This window comes from Lipophrys pholis (assembly GCF_963383615.2).
Source record: "Lipophrys pholis genome assembly, chromosome: 12".
Lineage (NCBI taxonomy): Eukaryota > Metazoa > Chordata > Actinopteri > Blenniiformes > Blenniidae > Lipophrys > Lipophrys pholis.
Window position 1 is genome coordinate 9,940,846 of NC_137641.1, and position 10,850 is coordinate 9,951,695.

At 43.6% G+C, this 10,850-nt stretch overlaps 1 protein-coding gene across 1 annotated transcript in view; it reads left to right on the top strand.

The window, feature by feature from the left end:
* reep5 (receptor accessory protein 5) overlaps positions 1–10,429 on the top strand; it is a 12,204-nt gene extending 1,775 nt beyond the window's left edge. Inside the window, exons 3-5 of the mRNA XM_080476926.1 lie at positions 6,701–6,839; positions 8,776–8,944; positions 9,898–10,429. Of these exons, the coding sequence (XP_080333052.1) occupies positions 6,701–6,839; positions 8,776–8,944; positions 9,898–9,947 (358 nt within the window). The 3' untranslated portion in view covers positions 9,948–10,429. The remainder of the gene's footprint in view (positions 1–6,700; positions 6,840–8,775; positions 8,945–9,897) is intronic.
* Positions 10,430–10,850: the final 421 nt, after the last annotated feature.

A 10,850-nucleotide genomic window follows, 5' to 3' on the forward strand; every position in this document is an offset into this window, starting at 1 on the left:
CCCTCAGATCGTCTCGTGATCCCTTCTTCCAAATGTTGAGTGTGAGTTTTGGACGGACAGTCTAATAATGTCTCGGTGTCACACGGCCTCTCTCTCTCTCTCTCTCTCTCTCTCTCTCTCTCTCTCGCTCTCCTCCTCGTCACCAGACAGACGGACTCTGTGGAGAATGAATCACTTTCTTTTGGGAAGCTGAATTAACGCTTCGGGGCACCAACAGTTGTTTTAAAGAGCAGAACTGAGTTAACAAGCTGCACAGGCTCCTCCTCTTCCTCATGTTCATGGCGCGGTGACGTGATGAAGAACTGTCTCATCCTTTGTACAAGTTTAAAGTTCGTCTGATCTCATATTTATTTGTGCTTAATTACCGCCCGACTATATTTCAATGATTAAAACAGCTAAGTTTTCAGAATTGCTTGTGGGAATCCGGTGGCTTCATTCTCTGACTCGCTCCATCACACGGAGGGATTAAATCTATTCCGTCAAGTAAACATATTTCTAATTCCGAGTATCGAGCCAGCTTTCACGAGTTGAGAAAGAAACTAGTTTGTGGTTATTTTAATAACTGACGATGGTGTTTTTACATTAAAACACGAAGGAGTTGATCTTCTCATGTCAGGGAGTCAAACATGTTTTAGTTCCACAAACAGTCGAGTTTCACCTTGAGTTGTAAAATATCGTCATTAATAACCTTTTGAATTTCAACTTTAAAGTTCTTCTTTGCTGTCATTTTCACAAAACGAATCAATTACGACTGGAAATGACTACAATCTCAACAGGAAGTCAATTTAATGATCCTTCTGATGCAGAACGCAGTGAAATGTCCAGGAAGCGTCTCCTCCAGCTGTTGCATTATGGGTGTTTTACAAACTCCCCCTGAGAGCATGGCCTGGAGGCTAGTTACCTAGCAACGACATCGCCAGCTTTCATACTGATCTCTCCGCTCGGCTCTCAGTGTTGTGTCCTCTCTTTTTTCTTTTTTTTTTAAAAAGAAAGAATTAATTTCAGACATGACCAAAACACAGATACTTTCTAAAGACGGAGAAGAGAAGAAAACCGTCTATACATATTCAACTATATCCACGACCAATCTATAAACGCTCGTACGCACACGGATGCAGTGGATCTGAACACCGGTGTCGTGTAAACGGACCCACCCAACCAAAAAAACGCAACAACGAGGCGTTTTCACTCGAAACGTCGTGTAAAACGAGCCTAAAATGCAAAATATATACGATCATGAAATGTCAGCAGGTCCTAAATGTTGTTTTTATAAATGCAGCATAAACGTACAGTTACAGTGAACATGGGAAACTTAATTACTGTGTTGTTTTATGAGTTTATAAATGTTTTGCCGCTTGTGGAGGATCAGTTTGGTGAAAAGTTGGTAGTAAAGACTCTTAATCATGAAGGCTGCAAAGCTCTGAATTGTGAACAGTGTCTGCATCTGACTAAATTCTCAGGTTTTATCACCCAGAGCGACACGATAAACACCTGATGGGGGCAAGATGAGAGATAAATACTTATATGGTCCATAAAAGGAGCAATTCAGAGGTAAAACCTTGGCCGGGCTGCTGGTATGAATGAAGCCTGCAGCTTCACTCATGAGTTCAGACCTGTCGTTCTCCCTCACGTTAATGCAATTGAACAACACAAACTGGTTTCAAACCCGCACGTCCACTTTCCCGATGAATTTAGGATCAATTGTCAGCCTGAAGACGTTGTTGTCTTTGACATTTTGTGGCCACGCCCAGCTCTTATCGCCTCCTTCATCCTCTGACGATGCGGCGATGGAGGCCTCGTGTCTCATTTGATGCCAACGTTGACTTAAACGTTAAACGTTAAGAACTTAAAATCATAAAGACTGAAGATCCGATTCGGGCTGCTGTTTGTCCGATTCACACGAGATGTGACCGAGCAACTGATTACCACTTTTTAAGTTGGTGCTTTCACAATTTACTAAAGTAATTTCTATTTAATAGTGCTTTTTTTTCCATCTTTAAACTCTGTTGTTTTGTCTGCATCATCACAATTCTACAATATGTTATTGGGCATATTATGGGACAATAATGATAAATTCATGATATATTTAACGGCCCCACTTCGTCTATTTTCCTATAAAACACATGGAAATGCAGATTATCGCACAATTTAGGTCCAATTGGATCAGGTCCCTTACAGTGTGAATCATTTCATAAAGTCATGTCACGCCTGTATATATTGACTGTTAAACCATCAGGACTGTCATCATGAAGCCGCGGTGTGATGAGAAACATCTTAGAGATTTTAAATAAAGTTGTTTTTTTTTTTTCTTGAATGCTGCACCGATCAAAGCAAGCTGCATTTAATTGGTCGGTTCTCTTTTGATCGGAGACTTGAGGCCACAAGAGGCTGCAATCCAGACGGCAAACCACCAAGCAAATGGTCATATTATCAAAGAAAACATTGATTTATTGTTTTAAACACATTTCTTAAGAGTCGCGGACACAACGCGGCACTGAACACCTGAGCTGTTTAGAACCAGAAGGTTTCATTAATAGTTGTTGTTGTTTTTTTTTAGTATAGACATTTTCATCACGTACACTCTGCACCACAACAAAGAAAAACTTTAAAGTCACTATACCTCCTGTCCATTCCACTCAAGATGAAGCTGGTGCTGAACTTAAAAAGTGTTTGACACCCCTGATTTAGATCATTTGTTATTGAATCGACTCCAGGAGTTTATTTGTTTCTATTACACTACAAGCTGAATGGTGAGATGGCAGAGTGAAGCAGTGAGACGGTGAGGAGTCAGGAGCCCCGACACTCTGGTACAGTGCTGTGGAGGTGTGTTCCGAGCCGGAGATGAAGGGTGACACAGCAAAGTGTGAAAAGACGGTTTGTCTTCAAAGATGTGGCGTCCCGGAGTGATCGGCTGCGAGGACGTGTGGACAGACGAGTGAGTGGCGAGTGTCGTGTTGACAGCAGGATGGAATGTTCACCTGTGCGACAACTCCGTGATTGGAACAACTTGGAACGGCAATCTTAAAGATTTACTTTTAATATAATTGGTGGAATGTGATATTTCTAACCAGTTTTGCAGTTTTTCCAAAACACATTCTTGGATTTAAATGTTGTTTCTTTGTGTTTATTCATACTAAATGTGACCAATTTATAAAAGTCCACAAAGAGCAGTCATGCGTAGCTCCTGGTGGGACGTGCACCGCCGTAATCCTGGCGGAAGTAAATAAACGAGCCTGAATTTGACCCTGAAAGTCTCCAGGTCTGGAGAGGAGCAGCAGCTCAGAATCTTAGACAGTGCAGCAGCTGTTGTTGGAACACATCACCCAGCACCTCTGGTCTTTACCGTCCGCGGGCCCGTCCCTCCTCGCTGCTGGCTCCATATCTGTGTCTGGAACGGGCGCATCAAGCTATTCAATCCACCTCCATTTTTATTTATAATACAATGCACTCAGTTTTACACTTTTAAACCAATTTAAAAAAAAAAGTATGAATCAGAATGTTTTTAAGTAAGTAAGTAAATTTTATTTGTATAGCGCTTTTCACACACGTGGAGTCACAAAGTGCTTCACGGTAAAAACAGATAAGAGAGAGAAAAAAAAAAAAAACATTACTGTTATCATGCTTTTGCTCCATCATGAAAATAGGTCTCCGCTTTTGCTAAAGAAAGAAAAATGACCAAATATAGACTTTTTAGAAGTGTGTGTGTGTGTGTGTGTGTGTGTGTGTGTGTGTGTGTGTGTGTGTGTGTGTGTGTGTGTGTGTGTGTGTGTGTGTGTGTGTGTGGTGGGATGGAGTGTGATCAGGCTGATCTGGGGCAGGAAAGAACTTCAACTGAAGTTTCTATCTCAGTATGAGTCACTAGAGCACTCATGAAGCTCAGCCATGATGCACAGAGGAGAGAGAGACAGAGGCAGTGCAGGAGAAATGGACGATGATTGGGTTGATTTGAGTCCCGCGTGAAGAAGGAGGAGGAAGAGGAGGAGGAGGAGGAGGAGGACAGGGTAAGACGTGGATGACAGAACAGATGAGATGCTGCTCAGTCAACATTGCAACTCCTTAACCTGAGACGGACGATCATCAGCGTGTGTTACAGTCACCGAGTGTGTAGTTGTGTGTTTGTTCCCTGGAGGAAGGACGTGGCTGTACAGTGAAGTTGCTTGTCAGCAGCTGAATGGAACGTTGTGCAGGTGCGGCAGAGCTGTCATAGTAGAACACCACTTTGAGGAACAAACGTCAAGAGAAAACCACTTCCTGTTCACCCAGCTTCCTTTCCCCTCACCACTCTGTTCAAATGTCAGTACAGATTAACCAGACAGGAAACACTTGATATGAATTAGATCTTGTGGACCAGCCTGATGATAACAAAATGGCTTGCATTAAATAAAAAATATTATCTTCTCAGCTTTAGATAGACACAACAGTATTTTTTTTGAAGACGTGTGTATGTTCAGTTTCCTCCTGCGACGTCAGTTTGTTGACATTTTTTCTTGATTTGAGTTCTTCTGACTTCTGAAATCAAATATTCTAGTGCATTAAACGCCATTTATTGTTAATTATTTAGTCTTTGTGATATGTATGATATATGGTGCTGCACACACACTGAAAACGAGGTGGTTTTACTGTTGGGCCACTAGTAGGCACTATTGGTTGTTGTTATGTAACCACACAGACGCAGAGAAGAAAACCCTATCAACAATAACAATGGGAGAACACGTACACTCGTATGAACAGACGACCAAGTTGGATTGTTGTTACAGTGACTGTCGACTATAAAACTACCAAGTCCCAGGAGAACATGTACTGGGAGTCATGACACTCTGGAGGAAATCGTTGTTATTGTCCATCTACTGAGCACGTGCAGAAGAACTATTGACTATGCTCATGATGGGCACACACAGTTGCAGTGTTTCTGCCGTCCACAGGGAGGCGAAGTTTTAACGTTTTTCGTAATGTTGCATTTTCCACGTTTTCAGGAAGATGAGGTCAGAGGTTGGTTTTTTTTGGTGAAAGGTTCAACCCCCAAGGTTTTCAAAAAGTTGCATTTTCAGTGGCTACCAGCACCGCTGTCATGTGACTGGACCCCAGAATGCAACCGAAGTTTTGTGTTTTCACGTTAAAAATAAAAAATCGATCTGCGCCCTCTGCTGTGCTGAATAAATGTTTCTTCTGCTTCTGATCTGAGGGAAGCTTCATGTTCAGTGTGAACACATTGATGAGTCTCTGCTGAATAGACAGGGTGAGGTAAACTTAAACAAATACACATTCAAGGGACGACACTGTGCAGCATTGGATGTTCTATTTGAATCTATTTGAATACACCCAACAAGAAGTCCTCTCTTTGTGAAAGGAAAACATGCTCATGCGAATGTGACAAAGCTGTAAATGCCTCATTTTTGAAACAGTAACACAGGTGTTTGATGACTCCAGATCAAAAGCGGAGTGTGTAGTGTGTGCGTGTGTTTGGTTGTGCATTGTCACATGCTGGGTGTGAACTCTGTGTGCAGCTCGTAGGCCTGTCGTGACACGCTTCCTGTCACCACAATGTCACCATGAACTCCTCATGTTGTAATCCAACATCGTAACAGTCAGACTGACGAGGAATCAGCAGGTTATTAGGCGAGGGGTGTGTGTGTGTGTGTGTGTGTGTGTGTGTGTGTGTGTGTGTGCATACCGTGGAGGAGTCTGAAGTGTTGATGTGTGCAGAAGCAGGTGTGTCTGTTTACATTGAGTGAGGCCAGAAGAACACAATCATGTTTCCCACAGCAGGAGCCTGCAGACACACACACACACACACACACACACACACTGAATCCTGTCTGTGTGATGTCCATCGTTCTTAGGTCAGCAGCAGAAAGCAATGAGTCATGTTTCATACAGGATATTCGGTGATGAATAGAGATCAGTATCTATTGTGCTGCTTCTGTCTGAAACACTAAATCTCTCAGCGCCGCTCAAGGTTTCATGTTGCAGTGACTGATAAGACTTGTTTGTAATGATTTTCTCTCAAGGTTTACCAGCTTTGAATTAAAGCCGCAGGACTTGGTTCTATTTTGCAGTTATGATTAATCCCTTTGGTATGAAGCCTCCTGAAGCAGCGGATAACATTTATTCCCAGATTCCCTCGGTGGTGCGTCACGATCAGATGATTCAGCTTGCAGGCAGTCGATCCCGCTGGAATCGTCTGATGATGAGTGTGACGAAGCCGCTTGATCCTGATGTTGCTCGTGCTTGTAACACTTACAGCAGCAACGCTGTTCAAACACTGACCGAGTGCAGTGTGTAGAGCCGTCAACAGATTGTATCATGAGTAAATGGCAGAAGGGTTTCAGCTGTAGTGATTCAGTGACGCACTACAAAGGGTTAATTGTGTTACGCGCGTATTTGTTGTTGTGTTGAAACTTGCACGGAACGGTTTGTTCCTTTGTGAGTTGCTGGAGCGAATCACTGAAATAGCTCTGGTTTCTTCTTTAAAAGGTTTGCAGTTCAAAACATTTAAGATATATATCGTTTCAATACTATCGAGCTGCATTTTAGAAAAAGGATGACGAAGCCAGAGGACTCAGTTGAAGCCTTAAGCGATCAACTTCTCCTTCAAGCTTATTAAGAACTCTGGATCTTACTGAGATAAGACTGCTCTCGGTTTCCTCAGCGTTGTGCAGCATTGGGAGGATGGGTGGATGACGGCGTTTTTCTCTTCCAGCATCAAAGCCATCGAGAGCGCCACCAAGGAGGACGACACCAAGTGGCTCACCTACTGGGTGGTGTACGGAGTCTTCAGCGTGGCCGAGTTCTTCGCTGACATCTTCCTCTCCTGGTTCCCCTTCTACTACATTGGAAAGGTGCTGCACCGTGTGTGTGTGTGTGTGTGTGTGTGTGTGTGTGTGTGTGTGTGTGTGTGTGTGTGTGTGTGTGTGTGTGTGTGTGTGTGTGTGTGTGTGTGTGTGTGTGTGTGTGTGTGTGTGTCTCTCGCTCGTACAGTTCTCTTAAGTTGAAGGCAACACAGCCTAATATCTGTTATACACAAAAAAAGTGTATAACAGCCTAATATCTGTTATACACTTTTTTTGTGGCCGATTTCGATGTCAGAGATTTAAAAAAACTCAATTTATCGGGCCGATCACATTTTGTAGTGCCGGGTCGACGTGAAAATATCGATTAGTAATGAAGTGGGTTGATGCAGCACATCCAAGATGTCCGCTCAACGTGGCGGCAGCGATGAAATCACTGACGGAGAACAAACGAATGTGTCAGTCAACCGTGAGTGACATAACAAGACACCTCGTGGGAAACTTATTAACAAACAAAAGTACTACTGAGGTAAACCGCTCGGTTCAGTAAATGCACAGTCGGCATTTCACTCTTCACTACTTCACTCTGAGGGCACTGTGGAGCGTGACATGAAAGGAGTTGGAGCGTCCTCTACTGGATATGTAACACGAGGACGTCAGAAAAACACCATATATCTATTTTAATAGTGAAATCTGCGTCAATTAGCCAACTTTTGGCCAAATCTAGATTTTTTTTGTTTTATGACTTTAATCAGTCAATTAATTGGTCGGACCCTCGTTGTTGTTTTTTACATTTCTATTTAAAAAAAAAAAAAAAAAAAAAAAAAAGTTCCATTGACAGCCATTTTAGCTGTTGAAGCTATTGTGTGCACATCCCAGAGCTCCAGGTGAAGCAGCAGGTTGTCCAAGAGTTTTCTTTATTTTGATTTAATCCCAGTTATTTTACCACAATGTTCAACATTTCTCAGCTGATGTGAAAGGCACAACCCGTCTTTACTTTGAATGGAACATTTGTACCCTTCAACTCTGAGAAAAGAGTCATTAAAGAGTCTGCTGTGTAAGAACAATTGAAAGATAAACATGTAGCTGCAGAGTCCCCCAGGGGGCGACAGAGAGCTCAATTTAGCCTGCTTTGAGCTGCAGATGTCAAGAAATCCATAAGATATTTTTTTAGGATATATCTATATATCAGGGGTGTTAAAAACATTTTAGTTTAGGAGCCGCAAACATCCCAGTTTCATCTTGAGAGAACCAGACCGGTGAAATAGAGCCGTAATAACATTTCGATTTCAACTTTAAAGTTTATCTTTGTCCATCCATCCATCCATCCATCCGTCCATTTTCTCCCGCTTATCCGTTTCCGGGTCACGGGGGTGGCAGTCTGAGCACCGTCACCCAGATCACATTGCACCGATTAAGAACCTTCCTGCCATGGCGGGCCGACAGGAAGTGTTGTGGTGCAGAGTATAAACCATTACTACTAATAATGACCACAGTCTCAACATAAAGCCAGTTTTAATCAAACCTTGTGGTTCAAAATACAGTGAAATGTCCCGAAACGTCTCCTAATCGCTGTTGCATTGTGGGTGTTTTTAAAAAAAACTCACCCAGACAGCATGACTGTGAAGCTGCTTTAATAGCATTAAGTAGTTCTTTCACGCAGCATCACCAACATCTCCTCTCGGGTCTTAATATTGTGTCATTACTCGTACGTAATTTGTTTGAAAATCAATGTTGTTGTTTTGATTTGTACAATTCTCTTGGTGGTTTTGCCGATTTGTCATTTTTAGCCCATAGGCTTCGTGCTTGCTACTCCTGGTACCCACGAGTGTACTTGGTGAGCGCTGCAGTGTGTTTTTGTGTTGGTGAGAGTGGGCGCGTCCACCAGTGTTTGGCTTCACTGTGACGTCTTGGTGAATCGGACCTGGGCGGGTTTGGACACCCTGGTGGTCGGCGTGTGACCGTGATCTGCTCCTTTCTATTGCAGTGTGCCTTCCTGGTGTGGTGCATGGCTCCCACCCCCTCTAACGGCTCCGTGCAGATCTACAACCGCATCATCCGGCCATTTTTCCTCAAGAACGAGGCCAAGATAGACAACGTAATGAACAACATCAAAGACAAGGCGACAGAGGCCGCAGACAAGTTCAAAGATGAGGGTGAGTGTGTGTGTGTGTGTGTGTGTGTGCGTGCGTGCGTGCGTGTGTGTGTGTGTGTGTGTGTGTGTGTGTGTGCACAGTAAACACTGAGGTGTCTCTTCCATCATAAACCAGCTCAGGCAGCATATTTTCTGCTGTTGATTATTTTACAAATTTGTGTGCGCAGTAGTTTTGTGTTCACGTCCATTAGTTATCGGACGTGTCCGAGTGTTTTGAAGCAGCCGTATTTAACCCAGCGCTGTGTCAACACAAGATTCTCCAGCCTAAAACTAACCACAACTGAACATGTGACGGGCTCACACTGAGTTCTCGAAGGTATTTGAAGTGTGGAGAGGCGGAGCGCTGCAGTCTGTCGCCTCCATTCAACAGAGCAGCAGAGGCTGATTCCACTGAGCCACAGCTTCAAACTGTCTCATGGAGCCACAAAACATTATTATTATTATTTTGATTACTTTAGAAATACCCAAAATCAGTGGTGTTAAAACACATTTTAGTTCAGGAGCCACATACAGTCGACTTTAATCTTGAGTGGGCCGGACCAGTGAAATAGAGCCGTACTCCTTTTCAAAGTTAAAGTTTTCCTTTGTTGTGGTGCAGAGTATCAGGATGAAAATGTCAATATTTTTGCTTTGTTACTATTGAAAATGCCTGTTTGGGCCCACGGACCTCTATGTTGGACCGCCCTGCTCTCAATGACGATTTTACGATTCCCAAAATTCATATGTAATTTATATTTACCAGAACGGTAGCGCGTGCTCAATGCATGAAAGTTAAGAACAAGAACGGTTGACACTTCAGAAGTTTTAGGCGTTTGTGTTTTCATCGTCGTCGCACCAGATTTGGGCGTTGAATGAAGCTATTCATGGATTTATTAAGACGAAGTCAACGTTTATCAGCTGCAGTTCGGTTGAGACGTGCCCCACATGAACTCCCTCTGTTGTTTGTGTTCACAGCCAAGCGAGCCACAGCAAACATCATATTTGAGGAGAAGAAGAGCACCTGAGGCGGAGGCGTGGACCCCCGGGCGCCTCTCACACAACATGTTGCCTTGAAACCTTTATTTAGAAGAAACGTATTTGCTCCCTGTGTGTCAGTTAAAGCCATTCCACTCTTCAGACGACTTATTTAACTTTGCCTTGCGCAGAGCTCACGGAGCTCAGCGTCTCGCTCTGCTTTATCAACCAAATAAAGAACTCCCACTTAAACGGCTCGGTCGTCATGATTCCCTCTGCATCTCCTGCAGGAACCGTCGTCCTTAATAGCTGGATTTAAGCAGGACATTAGATCCCTGAGATGTCGCCTGTGAACTTCAAGCTCGGTGGCTTTCCAAAGGCGCTCGATTATGCGACATGATCTTCTCCGGTTCAAGATGTTTTCATTGAGCCAGGGACACGCCAGCTTTCTGGAGGCATGGCTGGATTTTAGTGGTGCCACTTGATTTAAGATGGAACCACAGTGTGAATTAAAGCAATGCATAAAACCATCAACATCATCACATTGACTCAAGTCACAGGGTTCAAACATAGCACAGAATTTCTCAGCCGTGGTCGCTGCGATGATCCTCCTCTCTGACCTTGTAGGGACAGGCCTTGGCTCAGGAGGAATATTCAGTTGAAAAAAGCACACAGCTATGGTCACTCAGGTGGACATCCTCTACATGCACATTCCCAACATGTAGGCCAAGAGAAAACAGCAGGTCCAGAGATAACAGTTCAGCTCGATCAAATTAATGAACTCCCCACCTCTCTACCACGTCTCAGTGAGAAATAGCATGTCCAACTTTTCTCATGTGAGCAGCTTGTTAAGGGAGAAGGATTTATTTGTGATAGAGCGAGCACTCAGGAGACCAATACGACTTGGTGGTGGCGACGTCGCTGGGCTCGGGTCAGCTGCGTGCCATGGGATT